This window comes from Theropithecus gelada, chromosome 3 (genome assembly GCF_003255815.1).
Source record: "Theropithecus gelada isolate Dixy chromosome 3, Tgel_1.0, whole genome shotgun sequence".
Classification (NCBI taxonomy): domain Eukaryota; kingdom Metazoa; phylum Chordata; class Mammalia; order Primates; family Cercopithecidae; genus Theropithecus; species Theropithecus gelada.
Genome location: NC_037670.1, coordinates 48,479,745 through 48,498,580, shown reverse-complemented (window position 1 = coordinate 48,498,580; position 18,836 = coordinate 48,479,745). Strand labels below are relative to the sequence as shown.

General features: G+C 36.0%; 1 protein-coding gene across 1 annotated transcript in view; it reads right to left on the bottom strand.

The window, feature by feature from the left end:
* The window catches only part of SAMSN1 (SAM domain, SH3 domain and nuclear localization signals 1), a 101,096-nt gene extending 88,382 nt beyond the window's left edge, over positions 1–12,714 (bottom strand). Inside the window, exons 1-2 of the mRNA XM_025379479.1 lie at positions 12,632–12,714; positions 11,466–11,818 (exon numbers count right to left, since the gene is read on the bottom strand). Of these exons, the coding sequence (XP_025235264.1) occupies positions 11,466–11,726 (261 nt within the window). The 5' untranslated portion in view covers positions 11,727–11,818; positions 12,632–12,714. The remainder of the gene's footprint in view (positions 1–11,465; positions 11,819–12,631) is intronic.
* Positions 12,715–18,836: the final 6,122 nt, after the last annotated feature.

Here is an 18,836-nt window from a genome sequence, read left to right as displayed (position 1 = left end):
TATTCAAAACAAATTGTTGAGTAAATGAATAAATCAGTTCTTGATTTTAACACATCTTGTGCCCTGGCTGAAAAATCCTTTCTATGGGTGAGACATGGGCTTCCACTGGGGTTGGGCTTGAGGTGAGCTGCAATAAAGCCGTATTTCTAGTCCAATTATTCATCAGTATGGTTGTATTTAATAACTGGGAACCATGAGATGCATAAAGATCTTACACTGAATATTCATAAGGGTTTTTAGAGTGAATTCAACCACTTGCTTTACAACTTCCCAGGAAGGAGAGGGAACATGAATTTCTTTCCTTCATTTTTCATTCTTTCTGCAAAAGGTGGTTATGACTGAGCGATATATTATGACTTTGAAATAAAATAGCATGAAACGCATATGTGATGTGGCTATGATAAAATATATGAGAGGAGTTTTAAAAAGCTAACTTCATTTTACATATGCAAGACACTGTCAATACAATCATAATTTGGGAGGTCAGAAAAGGGCAATGGTGATGCCAGCACATACACTCCAGCCTCTTCTTCTTTTTGTCTGTTTTCCCCAGTGACTCAGGCACGGTGTCGCTAAAGTACCCCCAAGAAGCTAAAAGTAGACTCTCACCCATTGCTCACTGTATACATTTCAGTGAGTTAGCTCCAGTTTTCTTATTTCCAGGGAGATAAGTGGGCAAACTATATGAAATAATCTTAAAAACTACTGGAAACCACCAACGTAAATTCAGTGCAACATTTTCTCATGTAATACAGAATTGCTCGGAATTGTCGATGGTGACATCCTAATGCAAGAACCTATCTTTGTCACCATTGTGGCCACACAGCTCAGGGAAATACCTGATATATCATAGATACTATGCTGTTGTTTACTGAATGACAAATAATTAGAAACAGATAATAAATTATAATTAAATGATAATAATTTCCCTTGAAAATAATAGCTTTTCTTCATTAAGTTCCAATTAGGTGTCAGGTACAGTTAAACATGTTACATACATTATCTAGTCCAATTCTTACTAGAATTCCACAAAGAAATCTTTGTTTTCCATTTGATAGATATGAAACTGAAACTCAGAGAAATGAAGTGACTTAACGGTTACACAGACAGTCAATGGTGAGGCCACAGTTGAAGGCCAGGCTTATTTGACTCATGGAGTTTCCACCATATGCTGCTTCTCTTTACTGCCATGGTTATTTATATATCTGCTGCAAAATTTAAAGACAGCTTAATGGCAGGAAAAGTCTGGACTAAGAGTTAGGAGGATTATGTTCAGCATCAGCTCTGCCATCATGTGCTTTGGGATCTCAGGTAATTCACTTAATCTTCATGCACCTCAGTTTCTCTATCTGTGAAATGGCAGTAATACTCTGCCTAATTCATAGAGTTAGCATAAGAGCAAATGTGAGAAAAGCTATATTGCACCTTGAAGGCAGGGTCTCTAATTATCAAGCTGTTAAACCCCTACTTTTAATCAGCACTTTCACAGGCAAGATGTCATTTTATACTGCAAGCTGGGAACTGATGTTTCCATTTTTCTAGATGAGATAAGTAAGAGTAAGTTACTAACCTAGTCTAAAAAATTACAAAGCTAACTGTCGCAAGAACGGAAAACCAAACACTGCATGTTCTCGCTCATAGGTGGGAACTGAACAATGAGATCACTTGGACATGGGAAGGGGAACATCACACACCGGGGCCCATTATCGGGAGGGGGCGGGGAGAGGGGAGGGATGGCATTGGGAGTTATACCTGATGCAAATGACGAGTTGATGGGTGCTGACGAGTTGATGGGTGCAGCACACCAACATGGCACAAGTATACATATGTAACAAACCTGCACGTTGTGCACATGTGCCCTAGAACTTAAAGTATAATAAAAATAAAAAATAATAAATAATAAAAAAAATTACAAAGCCATGATCTTTGCAGAAAAACTTTGGATTTTATGTATATTTCAGCTTAAAATCCTGCTCTGCCACCTGCATAAATCAGTTATCCTCTTTGAGCTTCAGATTTCTACCATTAAAATGGAAATAATGATACCATGATACCATCTTACTGAATCATAACACAATTAAAAGAATATATAAAAGTACCTGAAATAAAGTCAAGTGCTAAGTCAATGGTGACCGTGATTATCACAATGTGTCTCTGTGCTGAAAACAAGATTTCAAAGGCATGGACCACTCAAGGTGGCACCTAGTGTGTATGTGATGATGGGTGGGGGTCAGGGTGATGGTGGCAAAAGCAGATGTCTCTCTCCAACCAAGCACTCTTTACGTCGCATAGACCCTGATCTTCTGCTCCCTTCTACGGTCTTACTTAAACTTCACCCATCCATTTTTTCAAAGCAGGCTTTCCTCCTCTGAAATAGCATGTAAAAGGATTTTTAAAGTACTTCTGGTTTGAATGGTGAGAGCTCCTGAGAATGAAAATGAAAATTCTGGTTCATGAAGAAGTTTCTGTAGCCCTGAACTGAACTCATATGCATAGTTGCTGGTTCTGGCTTACATTGCTTAAGTTATGGCTGATGCATCCAAAGACCATGAGGGAGAGAGAAAGTAGATGGGATAGAGAAAGTGTAGTTGTTCAGAAAACAAAACAAAAACAAAAACAAAACCCTAAACCTAAACAAGCTTAGGTAAAGGTAAAAAATGTAGAAATAAGGCCAACATGCGTCATCTGAAGAAAATTGCTTTGAAAAATTAGAAAGAAACCTTTATGTACAAGTCTTTTTCTGCACATATAATTTATCTTCCTCATTGTATCCTTATGACCCAAACTATTGAAGACAGCAAGGATCTTAAATATGATCAATATTCTCCTCTATTCCAAAGATGAGGAGGTAGAAGCCCGTGAGATGAAGCAATTTGACCGAAAAAGATCCTACTATGACAGAGCTGAGCTCACAGCTGACTCTTCTGGCTTTGAGCAGTATTCCTTTGAGGGTATAACACAGCCTCTAACACACCATGTTACACATGCAAAATATGTCTTTTCTATAGTTTGCTTAGCAATATTTGAATTATGAACATATTTCTTTGCAATAAAAGAAAATTTGGCAACACTCGGAGCATCTGCCAAGGCTCATTATATGTTCTAATGAGCTCATTCAAATGTTCTAACATTCAGGCTTCTCTCCTGCCAAAGACTGATGTCCAGCTTTGGTGATTTGCTTCCTTCTGTTGAAGCATGAAAGAGAGGCTCTAAGTAAAAAGGCCATTTAGGTCTCTGATGGCTAATGAGCAGATTGGGCCCCCCTCAGATTGTCCATAATTGTCTTCCTCCTTCTATTTGAGAATCCAATGAAACAAATTCCAACTTCCGTTGTGAAATTCAAAATGTAGTTATAATTGATTATCATGGATCCTATTTCATGATCATAAGAACTAATCTAAATTATAAATGTTTTATGATGACTAGGAAGAGTTTACTATAAGGAGTATCAATTCAACTTTCTTCTTAATATGATGCACTTGAGTAAACAAGCACACGGTGAAAAACACACGAAGAGAGAAAAGGAGCAAAATCCTTAGGGTAATTCATGAAGAAGAGGGATTCTTGGTTTCCATAACAATTCTATAACTCGATCACAGGACTATTATTTTCACATATGCATGAAGTTTGTGTAATTGGGAAAAGCCAAACATCAACCCAAACGATTTGACTGGTTTGAATGCTGTGTCTCAAAAGTCTAATCTAATAATATCTCCATTATCTTGGGTTTCCAGACTAATACTTCACACTTACAGAGAAATTACATTTTGTCCTTTTATCTTTATTTTTATTGTAAAAGATTTTATTGGAAAAGACACTTAAACATTTTATGCACATTTACGATTTACTTTCTTCATATTCAACCTAAGGAATTTCCATAAACCTTACATCTTCTACTATTATAATATCTCATATTTTATGTGTTTATTCTATAAGCTCTTCTTTAGCTAATAAAAAATGTGTTCACATGTCTGGCTAGACCTTTTTTCAAGCTTATTTTATATACAGGTACTACAAAGTGTTTGCCATTTTACTGAATTTTTACACCAAAAATTGCGATTACTTATTCTTCCATTTTACCATTTTCTTTTAATAAGATCTCATAAACTCTCTTGTCCACCCCTTCTCCTAACACACATGCATACTTCTAAGGCTCCCAAGTTCATAGGCTGGATGTCTTAGGAGGCACCTTACATGACTTTGCTAAATAAGTGAATAAATGGACAAATGAATGAATAAGCTATTGCAGAATCTCCTAATTTTCAAATTCTTCTCTCTTGGGTAAATACTGATTCTCCTACCATCAAACATTAAATTGGTCATAATTAAAATTTCATCATATAAAATTGTCATAATTAATGATTATTTTCTTGCTCACTTTAAATTTATAAAATTATTTTTAGAATCTTGATTGTCAAGTATATTAATTTCAGCACAGACTGTAGCAAGTATAGATATGTTTTGGCATTTTTGTGTCACATTTTCCTATTTATCTTTTTGAAATTCTCAGTCCAGATTGCCATTTATGATGCTTTCTTTTCCACAAGTGGTCCAAATATATTTGCTGAAACTTTTTACCTTTCCATCCCACTATAATTCCACTGCAAAAAAGTAAAATTTAAAGCTGTTCCAACAAGCGGTTTTTGATGTTGGAGATGAAACACAAGGGTGTTAAATTATGAGGAATTATGTATTGATAGTTCATAGCCTACCTTCTTCTGGGTGGGTGTGTGAGCTTTCTTGTTAGTATGCCTTATCGTTTACCAGGTCCAAAAGTAATACCGCCCAGCACAAATGGGAACACACAGGTTTTTTGGCAGGAGCCTAACATCACTAAAGCACAAAGAAAATGAGAAGAGAATCTGCAAATTGTTTTTCCTTTTTCCTAAACCATGTGCCTCCTTACTCACTGTCTTTTCACTGTTCCTCTCTAGCCTTAATTCTTTCCTTGCATATTTCTATTTTTCAAAGTCTACATCATGGATTCTTACTCATTCACCTACACTTTGAAACTTCACTACTGTTCACCAGATAGGTAGAGAAGAAAAGGAAGGCCAAAATGAGGAAATAATATGAAGATATGAAGATGGAAAAAATATCATTGTGCTTGATGAAAAGATGATACTCACTTTATCTGTAGTAAAGAGTGTGTAAAAAAGACCTGTGTGCATCTGGTTAGAAGGAAGAGTAGGTGAATGAGTTTAGATTTGACCCTGTAGGTTGTGGGGGAGGCGTTTAAAGGTTTGTGAGGGGAGCAGTGACATTATTAGATTTGAGCTTCAGGACCATTAATCAGGGTAGCATTTATCAGTTAGAATAGTCAAGAAAATTAATCTGTTAGATTAATCTGATAATGGTGTGTCATGTTGATTGAAGGGGGAAGACCAGGGTCAGAGAGACTGAGGGAGACTGCCAAGGGAGAGAGTAGAGAGACAAAATGGAGGACAGGCACGGGCAGCTTATCCTGGTTCCGTGGTCTGTCTCCTAAAGACGTCTGGTTTTCTTGAGACGTATTAAAACCTTTATACAACTTAACAGTGAAGCTGTGTATCCCAAGAGCACTTTCCCATGTCAATAATTAGCAGTTAGCAGGCTTCCTGTTCCTCCAACTGAAACAGTTGCGTAAAGAATTTTTCCATCATCCACACGGGTTGTCACCATTGTGATGAGTTCATGCGAGATTCCAAAACAGCCTTCTCATCTTGCCTTAGATACCTTTAAGTATAGCCTTGTTTATGTTCTCACCTTCAGATGCTGTAATATCAACTCCACTCATTTTTTCTTTGATTTTTGTCATAGGATTCTGTCTCTCACTATTAAAATTTTTCTCTATATACTATGTTTGAATTCTTCTATAGGCAGATCTCTGTTCTGTTTTTTTGGGTCTTTGACTTTGCCTCTTCCTGAAAGATCTTCTTTTACTGTCACTTTTTAAACATTTTCACACTATTTTTATGAAATCGGGTTCAAAATATTTTAGAAATTTGAGAGGAGGAATGGATATTTGTTCCTTGTTCATGTCTAGATTGTATCTCTTTCTTTCTCTCTCTCTCTCTCTCTCTCTTTCTCTCTTTCTCTCTTTCTCTCTTTCTTTCTTTCGACGTAATCTCACTCTGTCACCCAGGCTGGAGGGCAGTCGTGCAATCTCGGCTCACTGCAACCTCCGCCTCCCGGGTTCAAGCGATTCTCCTGCTTCAGCCTCTCGAGTAACTGGGATTACAGGTGCATGCCACCATGCTGGGATAATGTGTGTGTGTGTGTGTGTGTGTGTGTGTGTGTGTGTATATATATATATATATATTTTTTTTTAGTAGAGACAGGGTTTTACTGTGTTAGCCAGGATGGTCTCGATCTCCTGACCTCGTGATCCGCCTGCCTCAGCCTCCCAAAGTGCTGGGATTACAGGTGTAAGCCACCACGCCTGGCCCCATTTCTTAATCTTATAAAAATAATTTGTTTATCCTTATAAATCTGAAAAAGTCTCTCAGATTTTGAAAAATATATGTGTTATTATAAAAACATTATAGGAAAGGAAGATTTTGTCTCCTTCACAGCCCACAAACTCTATCCTTTCTTACCCTCATTCCCTACCAAGCCTATGGCTCATTTTCCTCCTTTTGTTAAGATGTTCCATGCTCTTAGCTTGCAGAGCTTCATAAGTACTCTTCAGTTATTCTTCTTATAAATTGATTTGAAACACTTGGCTTCAAAGATTATTTTTGGTCACCTCCACTATTCCCTTTCTTAAGATGCCTCTGAAATCCCCTCTCAACACCACTCATCTCAGATGGTAGAAAAGATCGTCATCCTTAGTTTTTCCTTTCCCATTTCTCTTGTGGAGTATACCCTTTCGTAAATCTGATCTTTTACCTTTCTCAATTTATATCAATTCCATAATCACATATATTTCTTCACTCCCAGATCCCACAGACATTACAAACAACTTAACTTCATGTTAAACATCTCTATGTGTCTCATTTTCCTGTTGACTTCTGTGAAGAGCCCTTGACAAATAATACATTTCCCTGTCTGATTCAGTTTGTTTATAGTATCTCAACTGAATAAAATGTTCCAATCTTACAGACCTCTGGGTGCTTTGATTTTTGCAATAAATATTTCTTACTACAGATGAATCCCAACAGTATTTCATTAAACTTTTCTAATAGATACTAATAAACTTGCTTAACTAATGGGTGTTTTTGGTATGCAAAGAGTTACTCAGAGGAAAGAGAGTGAGTAGGACTGAAACTACCTTACAGAATCGGAATTAGTGGGTGAAAGAGGGTAAGGAGTTTACTCAAGCTCACTCAGCTGGCAATGTCAGAGCTGCATTAAATCCATCAGCACCCACCTTGAGAGTGGGAGGCTACAGTGGGCTTAGCAGGAAGCATACCTGGGTGAACAAGGACTTTCTCAAAGATGAGTTAATTTCAGACCACCTAAAAACTCTGATGTAATAATAGAATCAAAGACACCAAGTGGATCACAAGGTCAGGAGTTCGAGATCAGCCTGGCCAACATGGTGAAACCCCATCTCTACTAAAAATACAAAAATTAGCCAGGCGTGGTGGCAGGCGCCTATAATCCCAGCTACTAGGGAGGCTGAGGCAGGAGAATCGTTTGAACCCAGAAGGCAGAGGTTGTAGTGAGCGAAGATCGTGCCATTGCACTCCAGCCTGGGCGACAGGGAGAGAATCCTTCTAAGAAAAAAAAAAGAGGGACACCAGAATGTACTATTCCTAAAATTTTTGAAGTCAAGGAGAAACTAGTGTCCTTGTAGATCGGATTCATTTCCCATGAAATGTGGGGTTTAGGCCCAGCGCCATCATATCTGCATATCTTGGCACATATATTTTTTTAAATATAATCACACTCTTACCCTTTTAAATTGCAAAAATGTCGCCTCTGACTACTTGCCATTAATGGTAAGTAACATTCATTACAGAAGCACATCTTTTCAAACCCCAACACTGCCTTCTTTACATTCTATAATATGAAAGTTAAATAACCGAAATAATAACCCTGCAATTACTATTGAAAAAAATACCAGCTCTGCTGAAATGAAACTGGATATTTTTCACTTGTTGTTGTTATAGAATATATGTGCAGAATACAAAAATAATAATTTGCACTCATCCGACTTCTTTCACTTTAGTGTCTCAAATCCCAGAGTGTTAGTGGTCTCATTAAGTTTACCAAACCAATTTAACTCTAACATGCTCTTGAACCCCCTCTCCAAGTCTACTGAGGCTTTTCTGTCACGAATGCTGAACACTATCATCTGAAATTCTGAGCATTCTGTAGATATGTTTGACCTTCTGCAGATAAAACTCACTTAATCGTTAAGTTATATATTAAAATAGACAAAACTACCTAAATAAAAAAGAAAAATATGACTATTGTGTATTTCCCTACATCTACACACATCCACAAACACTCACATGTACAAAATAACTTAATTTATGTAGAATTGGATTTACTAGAATGAGGAAAGCTTTGGCTATAAGAACAGCTAGAAAAACAAGAAGAAATGCTTTATCTGGATCTATGGAAACAAAGTCCATTGGTTTCTAAGCTCCATTTATTTAGGCAACAAGTGCTACCCAGATATTTATTTATTTTTTTTTTTCTATTCTGCATTTCATGTTAGAAAATGCTTACTCTTTTTTTTTTTTTTTTTTTTTTTTTTAGAGACAGGGTCTCACTTTGTTTCCCAGGCTGGTCTTGAACTCCTGGGATCAATTGATCCTCCCACCTTGGCCTCCCAAAGTGCTGGGATTATCAGTGTGAACCACCACACATGGCCAATTGTTCAGGTATTTATTGAGGGCCCATTATATTATAGGAACTATGGAGGATACAAAGATAAGTTATTCCTCGGAAATATACAAATACTGAATTAATTCCAGCACAAGTGGAGTATGGTAAGTTCTATGAAGATGAGGGCAGTGGAGATAGCATCTGGCTGTGTATCTCCAGTGCCTGATATTGTGAATAGCAAATAGTAGGTGGCAGGATGTGTTTCATGAATATGTACTGAAAGAATAATGCCCTCACATAATGTAGAAGTTCAAAGGAAGGAGGGACAACTTCTGTCTAGTGTTACCCAGAAAAGCTTTCTAGATGATGAAGTATTTGATCTGAGTCTAAGGGTTGACGGGATGGGTTCTAACAGAGAGAATTCACATACCAGGCAGAGGCCATCACACAGTCACAAAGATAGAGGCAAGAAAGTGTGACACAGCCTTTAGGAATAGCAAATCATTCAGTTTGGCAGTTCGGCATAGGAAATCAATAAGGTGGGGGTAGTACACAGACAAGACTGAAAAATTAGATTGAGTCCAGACTGATGAAATCCAGAAATGCCAAGATAGGGAGTCCAGATTTTATTCTTGAAGGAAACTCTATTTGTGTTCAGATGCCTATACGACAGCTTAGCCACTTGCCAAGGAGCCATCAGCCTTGATCCTGCTTCTGAAGCTGTCAGAAGGAGTCATCAGAAGCATGCCCTAATTATATTATCGGCTACTCTCCAAGAAGCTACTCTAAGAGAAAACCTGCAAAGTGCAGCAGTCCCAGAAAAGAAGATGAAGACCAAAGACATGAATGCAGCTGGAAACCATCATTCTCAGCAAACTATCGCAAGAACAGAAAACCAGACACCGCATGTTCTCACTCATAGGTGGGAATTGAACAATGAGAACACTTGGACACAGGAAGGGGAACATCACACACCCAGGCCTGTCGTGGGTTGGGGGGAGGGATAGCATTAGGAGATATGCCTAATGTAAATGACGAGTTAATGGGTGCAGCACATCAACATGGCACATGTATACATATGTAACAAACCTACACGTTGTGCACATGTACCTTAGAACTTAAAGTATAATAAAAAAATTAAAAATAAAAAAACAAGAAGGAGAGATATTTAGAAATGATTAGTGTTGGTCAGTTTCATCAGTTCTAAGTCTGTTATCAGACACCTGTTATATTTACCATGATACTTCAAACACAAGTTACTTTGGTTCTAGTCTTTGGAGATTTAATGCACAAATCTTAAAAGGTAAAAAAAGTTCCGAGAGAAAATATGCCTTTTCAGAGACCTCTAATATGTTATAAAATGTAGCCTCTGTCTAAGAAGAAACTGATTCTTTGAGGAAAATGGTAGAGTAGGCTACCTGGATACACAAAATTGTCCCATTCATTCACTGAAAACACACATGACCAGGAGCTGCAGCGAAATAAAGTTATAAAACATGCCTTGAGCAATTTACAATGAAATTGAAAAAAAAAAAAGTGCCACTCTTAAGTACTAGAAGATTTATAAGATTTGACTTTAGCTTCTTGACTATTTCCATTTTTTAGTTAAGAAAATTAAGATTAAAAGGTTTAAATAACTTATCCAAGCCAAAAAAAAAAAAAAAAGTAGCACAGCCAGAATCCAAATCCAAATTTGTTTGACTCCAGAAAGCATACTGTTTCTCATGTATCATATAATAGGCTTAGAGTCTGCCCTCGTATATGGAAAACACTCTCATGCAGTAGCTAAAAGCAGGATCTCTAGCTAAAAGCAAGACCTAGGTTGTAGGTCTTGGCTCTACCTCCTGTTAGCTGTCTGACTTTGCACCTGTTGCTAACTTTTTATGCCTCCATTTTCTCAACTGTAAAATGAGGGAAAATAATATTTCTTTTCTTTTTCTTTGAGACGGAGTCTTGCTCTGTCACCCAGGTTAGAGTGCAGTGGCACGATCTCGGCTCACTGCAAACTCCGCCTCCCGGGTTCACGCCATTCTCCTGCCTCAGCCTCCCGAGTAGCTGGGACTACAGGTGCCCGCCACCATGCCTGGCTAATTTTTTTTTTTTTTTTTTTTAGTAGAGACGGGGTTTCACCCTGTTAGCCAGGATGGTCTCGATCTCCTGACCTCATGATCCACCCGCCTCGGCCTCCCAAAGTGCTGGGATTACAAGCGTGAGCCACTGCACCCGGCCGGAAATATTATTTCTTAAGGTAATATTTCATAATGTAAGTCCTTACCTTATAGAGTTGATGTGAGACTTAAATGAGATAATACATACAAAATGCTTAGGAAAATGGCAGGCTCAAAGAAAATGCTCATTAAAATTAGCTATTATTTTTCAGTGAAATTTCATTATAATTGCAATAATTTAGACAATTCACTTCACGTTTTCTTGATCTCAGTCAACACACAAAGTCTTCCTTCAATCAAAAAGAAATCCCTGGAAACATTTTATGCAGTCATTCATTTGTACACAAATGAATATATGAAATGTTAACATAGGTAAAAGTCACAAGAGTTTGGTTGCTTTTTGGAAAGATAACTCTTGCTCTGGTAACTTTTCTGACACTGATAAATTTGACTGATTAGCACTTTTGCTATCGGTTTCTTTCCCGACAGTACAAAACCCCAGATAAGATGACACATTTCCGTAGCTTGCAAACTTACCCATGAATGTAGGAGATCCATATCTGAGCAGGAAGACTTGAGACATGTGTGGCGAATACAAGAGGAGCAGTGGCCCCAGGGTCCAACTTGTGCTATTTGGAAATCAACACATGTCCAGAGAGGGTTTTCAGCAAAAGGCTTCCACTGATGCCACATGTAAGCTTCACCTTCATACCAAGCTAATTTATCTTCCAAGTTGCAGTCATTTAAAGTGCTAGATCTGCCCAGTGATGCAGAAAGAGTATTCAATCTGATCTCCATTTCTTCCTTCCTCCTTGTGCTAACACTACTCACTGTCTTTTCTTGGGACTTGGTTAATTTCAAACAAGAAATCAATGTGTCATCTTCATCTTCTGAATGACAAAGAAATGGGTTAAAAGCTATGATTATAATTCTTCCCTTTCTATAAGAGAAATAAATGAAGCGCACTGGATAAACCAAGAAGTCATTCAATTTTACAAAATTATTTACAGCAGCATTTATTTAAAAAGTAAGTTATTTTGCTATACAAAATTTTTTGTTTTATAAAAGTCTCATTTTTCTGACATGTTTGAAACCATAACTATTGATTAAAGTCTATCTCACTGGAATGAATGGAGGCCACATACAAAAAATATGCTGAAAGATATTTGAGAAAAAAATACAATTTTTAAAAAAAACCCACCTTTATGTTTCTGTTATTAAATATGTTTAATTTTAAGGTCATGTGTATAATAAAGAATTATAAGGAAACAAATACAATTATTTGCCTTACATAAAAGAATGAAATCTCAGTGGGTATGGACTGAAATCCTCCTGGCATTCTGAAATTGTCTATTTTAATGCCAATCTGCCAAGAGATTTATGCATGCAGTGTGTCTCATAGTGAAATAGTTTTTAAAAAGCAAGAACGACAAAACCAAAAAAAAGGCATATCTGTAATACTATAAAGTTCATTTGTGAGATCTATATTTACACAATGTGGCAAAGACTCTGATGAAATTTCTAGTAATATAGAAAACAGTTACAGAAAATAGAAATATATATCACCCAGAGTCAATTGCTCTATGTCATGGAATCCCTTTAAATCCAAATGTTTAATGAGTATTTTAAAAAGAGTTTGATTAATTAAGACATGCTATTAAAAATAAATAAATGAAAATCAAAGTTGCATGCCATGGACACACCAATTTGCTATGCTTACATCGAAATTCAAATATATGGTTTTCTATGGCCAAAGAATGGGAACAGTGGACACTGCTGAGCCTCCTCCATTGCTCTCTCTCACTCTGTCTCAGAGCCTGGTCTTGAAGGGGAGGAGAAATGGGGTGAGGCATAAATACGGGGTAAAATTCAGGAATAGATGGGGATGTCTGTTTCAAAATAACTTGGCAATAACAACAATCCTCAATGTTTAATGATTATCTTAAGACCTTATCAAAATGGGTTTCATTAATATATGCTTCCTTAGTTCTCTCTCAAAGGAATTGTAACAGCTTATTGAGTTCTTACTTACGGAGGTTTATTAATGTTGGTTTCACCTCATCCAGACTCTGCACTCTGGCTTTCTTAGTCCAAACCAGTTTCTGTAGTCGCTTTAATGTCCCCATTGATTCCACAGGGTCACCGCCCGATTTTATGGCCTAGTACAAACACAGCTCAAGGTAAAGACAAATTATTCTGCACAAAAGATTAAATATAAAATACGTTGAGATCATAAATGTGGAAAAATTAATAATGTGACCTTAAAACCTGAAGCCTGAGTCCATTTAAGCAATAACTTGAAAGCACACCACATTTTTTGGGTTCAAAATTGTGAAATACGTTACAACTGTCCAGTCATACTAAAGCAGAGTGGTTTTACCAATTTTTTTTTTACTTCAAAATACAGCAAAATGGATTGAATTCAGAAATATCTATAAATGACTCACTCCTGCCCACTGTGAAACAGTGGAAAAAAACAAGATCTTTGCAGTGTAATATAGATGGAACAAGAGGTTCAAAGTTGCTATTTGCTAGTGTTGGAATAGACCGATAGTATGCAAAGTCTACCTGCTAATATTAGATAAAGAAGAAGGTAAATTGTCTTCATTTTCTTTTTAGAAATTTGTGGGCAAACAGCATTTGTTTCAAGTATGAAAATTTTTCAAATAACATACTTTAAAAAAAAAAATAGCCTCTTGCTTTGTAGAAGATATGCACTAAGTGAAACAAAAGATAGCCACAGCATACCACATTATGTTTTAGTATATGTGTCACTTGTTTATTGTGACAAAATATGGATAAAATATAATTAACATTGCATTAATGACTCTTGTTTTCTTTAAAAAGATTCAGGAATGTTTCCCACTAGTTTACGGTTGAATTTGTACTTATATTGCTTTTACTTATTATCTTAAGGATAGTTCCTCTTAAGGATTTCAAAATACTTTGGAAATTAACTCTTTGTGTGCTAAGTTTTACATGAGTTGATAAAATCATTGTGCTCTGTTGAATTCACTAGATGTGATGTAATACATATAGGAATACTTTTTCATCCAGAAAGTTCTACTCAGAAATATTTCTCCACCTGCTTTTGTCTCATTCTTTCCATTGAACAGCTGATAAATAACATCTACAAAGACACTGCAATTTTCAAAAGGTGAATATTGCCTCCTCATTAGTGTTTGAATGAGACATTTATAATAATGCTTTCCAAGCCTTTGAAAGAGACTATAAGCCCAAATAAATGTTTGGAAGTAAAGAATATCTGGCATGCAACATTTCCAATCCTTATACTCAGCTATTATCTTTGGTCTTTATGATAGACTTTGAACAACCAGCATAAACTTGTTGTTCTGTCTCTGCAAAATAGCACTTATGTAGGAAATGTGACTTTTTTGTCAGAGGAAGCCATACCTTTTTGCATTAAATAAATGGAAAAATATTGAAATCATTTTAATCTTTCAGAAAGGACTGTGATGAGATATGCTTAGAAACGCAAAATCTTCCCTCTCTTTCCAAAGGCCATGCTCTGTTCAACACAATTTCTATTGCTTACTTTTTTGTATTATTTCTCAGGTTTCTTTTAGTGCTTTCTGAGTTACTTGGTTTTATAGACGCTTTACAACTTAGGAAAGGCCATCTTCTACTCTTTAGACCCTTTCAGAAATAATAAGATGACATTGCACAACCATTTTTTCTTTGCTGTGCTTCTACTCTTACGTCAACTTCTTGTTACGGCCAAAACTTAATTGTTCCACTGAAACACTGGCAACAAAAATCACCTTCTCTTTTCCCTTTGTGAAAAAGGCTTTAATGTGGAGAAAGGTATTGTATACCAGGGAAACGGAACTTTGTATAAATGATTTTCCCCCAAGAGGAACTAAAGCATTTGGAAGGTATCTGAATTCAGATAAGTAAGATCTCATGGCCTAGAGGTTTTAAAACAAACTGACCTTTCATTATTTTGTTCACACTCTATTATAGCCTTTTAAAATCATGATATTGTTATTTTTTGTATCTTTATTCACTTTGAGTTACTAGACATTAGTCTACTGCATTTTATTTATTTTTTTAAATCTTGTGTGTCTAGATTGTACATGGCTTAATATGTACTGAATGTAAATACAATCCTAATTTTATACATGTTTTATGTACACAATGGAGTATCCATAGTACATTTTTGATACTAGACTCTTTACTTTTTAATAGCAAAGTATGTCTGGACAACCTCCTCTTGTTAATAGGTACTATATATCCAAGGGATGAAATTTAGAGGTAATATTATTATAAAAGATATAGAATCATTAAAACTATGTATGAAAAAGAAAACGTATTCAGATTAAAAATACAGCCAGGTGCGATGACTCATGCCTGTAATCCCAGTACTTTGGGAGGCTGAGGTGGGTGGATCACAGGGTCAGGAGATCAAGACCATCCTGGCCAATATGGTGAAACCCCGTCTCTACTAAAAACACAAAAATTAGCTGGGTGTGGTGGCATGCACCTGTAATCCCAGCTACTTGGGAGTCTGAGGCAGAAGAATCGCATGAACCCGGGAAGCAGAGATTGCAGTGAGCCGACATTGCACCACTGAACTCCAGCCTGGGCGACAGAGTGAGACTCCATTTCAAAAAAAGAAAGAAAGAAAAAGAAATCCTCTAAAATATTTTTCAAATGATAACACTATTTATCTCATTTCTCTTATCTATTACCTACATATTTGTACTGAATGTGATTATGTTTTACAGTAACATGACTTTTAAATTCTAAATGTGTTCTAAGAAGATTGACCCATAAATTAAACCTAGCATTCAACAAATTGATAAACTTTTGTTGAGCACCTACTATATGCGAAGCACTCTCTCACATTCTGGGGATATGGCATAGAGGAAGTAATATGAGATCACTGTTTTTATCAAGTCTAATTCTAGAGGGACGTGATGGGTGATAAACATATAAACAAGTATATAAACATAAGAATGTGACATAAGAAATGCTATATTAATAATTAACAGGGTGATTGAGTGAGGATGCAAAAGGAGGGTTTATTAATTTACTGATCGGGGGAACTTCACTGAAGATACTAAAGCTGAGGCCTGAATGATGAGAAGGAACCAGATATGTGAAGATTTAGAGAGGGTTTAGAATTCAGCAGTTGGTCAGAAAGAATATTTCCCCTGAGACTTAAATAAGAGAAAAAGTCAGCCAGGCAAATAGCAGAGAGAAGAGAAGTCTTGGAACACAATACAGTTTGCAAAGGTTCTAAAGCTGGAATCCCTGGAAGAATGCTTAGTACGTGCCCATGAAGGGAAAGAAAGGAAGAGTACCAAGAGATGAGCCCAGAGAATAACAGAGATCCTTCCAGGAGGCTTCTGTAGAGCAGATTGAAGAATATGGAATATCTAATCAGAGGATGACACAATTTGGTTTACAGTTGTGTTCCTCTCTCTCTATTGAATTTTGATTTTCCATTTCAGTGGACTCTTCCCAATAGCATTCAAATGTGCCTTATGTCATTCATCTTTACTTCACCATCTTTTTCTTTACCACTTTTTCTATCCTAGGCATTTGTCTCAAAAACGTTAACTATGTATGCTTTCTGTAATTCTATTAACTTCTCATCCTTTTAATCTATCTCATCTATCAGCTTTCATCTTACCATTCCCTTTAAATTGTCCTTTTGATCTAATGAGCCATTCTTAAACTCCTTTACTACTTGACATTCAGCAATGTCGACCACAGTGACCTGCTGGAAACACTTTCTTTTCTTGGCTTCTGTGACACCGTGTTCCTCTGATTTTCCTTTTACTTTTTTTGGCCCTTCCCTCTATAACTCCTATATGCTGACATCTTCCTTTTCTTGAAATTAAATTTTGAAATTACTTAAGGATTAACCCTGGCCTTTTATCTGATATCACCATCTTTCTCTTCTCATGTACATGCATGCATACACACCGCTTTTAATACCACTTATGTGCTAATGACTCCCAATTTCTTTCTTTCCCCAGGCCTCTCTGCAGAGCTTCAGACTCACATATCCAACTATGTATTTAAAACAATTTTTAAGCACAATCAGAACTGACCTCTAGACCTATGCTCCGAATATGATGCTCATCCCATCTTCTTCAACTCAGTGAAGGCCGTCTTCATCCACCAAGTGCACATTCCATAACTAAGAGTTTGGCCTAATGTATCTTGAATGTTTCTTTTTCTCCATCTCTGTTGTTACCAATCTAGTTGAATTTTCTTTCATTGATACTACTGTCAAGTCTCTAATTGATTTTCTTTTCACTTTTGTCTTTCTAATTCAGAGTAGTCTTTGAAAGATGTAAATTTCCATCGAACTGGTAATTATATGTGAATGTAAATGTAATTTTTCATATGTATATATTTAACATGTATATACTATATATTTCATATATTTATGTCAAAAATAGAAATATCTTTTAGTTCATTTTGCTCACGCTTCCTTAAATAATATAAAAATTTTGTTAGAAGTACTTGGTTAAATATATCTCATTTTCTGACACTTTGCTTGAATATTAATATTAAAGAATAATTTTTAGAAGATAGCATCACTGAATTATTGAACTGGATTAGTTCTACAATCATATTTTATGAGTTGGGATGGAAATTATTAGACATCTAGTCTACCAGAGTATATAAAAAATGAGAAAACTCAGAGAAGTTAAGTGGCTTACTCAAGGAAAGATAATTTATTAATAATAGAGTTGGGATGGAAATAAAATATTCTGACTTTTAATCCAATGTTCTTTCTTACAAGATCTTTAAATGTCAGCATAATTACTAGTTATCTAGTATTGACAGTGAAATTAAGACCAACCAAATTCAGGGAATTTATTTGGAGGTTAAATATGACTTTCCAAAACAGAGGATAAGTATCAGGTAGACACGTTCAGATTTATAGGCCTATCCTCTTAAATATACACAATTAAGAAGGAAATATATAAATATATGTGTGTGTATGTATGTATATACCTACACATATTTGCTGGAAAGACATTTAAAGCTTTTAAATCTCTCCTGATTTTATCACTTCCTTTTACAGAAGGAAAATTTAGACTTATGGAGACTAACCAAACCCAGATTGCATATCTGTCTGAATTATGTCCTCTTCACTCCACTAATGAAAAGGTAGCTGAATAACATGTCAGACTTGAATGAAGCAAAAAACAAAACAAAACAAAACAGAAAACACTTTGTTCTTACTTTTCTTCTTAATTTCTGATTTAGAAAAATTTTCCTCTCTAGTGTCATATTTAACAAGTATTCAAATAACAAATCCTAATAACTTGATGTCTATTTCACATAATTTCTTCAACAGGAGAAATGGAGATTTTTAAAAATTGATATTTTGGTTTAACTTTAAAGAAAGCTATAATGGTAACTAAAACTTCAAGTAGTTTCATATGTATTATATTGACAGTTTTCTCTAAGTTTCCTGGTCTTATGACTCGTTGTTTCATTATTAAAACTGTGCCAGTGTATGCACAGGGCTTAGAAATTTTTTAATGCTCACATGTATTAAGTGAAAAACCAGAATGTAAATTTGTATAAAAAGTATAAATACCACTATATGTGGCCTTTTTCTTTCTTTATATACTCTACTCTTCTTAGTTTTCTACAATGAAGATGTGTTAGTTCTGTAATTAGCATAATTGGGAAAAATTTTTTTTTTTTTTTAAGACACGGGTGTTGGTCTTGCTCTGTCCACCAGGCTGGAAGCTGGTGTGCATTTGCACGATAAGAGCTCACTGTAGCCTTGAACTCCTGAGCTCTAGTGATCCTCCCATCTCAGCCTCCCAAAGTGCTGAGACTACAGGCACGCACCATCATGCCTAGTAATTTATTTTACTTTATTTTTTGTAGAGATGAGGCCTCACTATG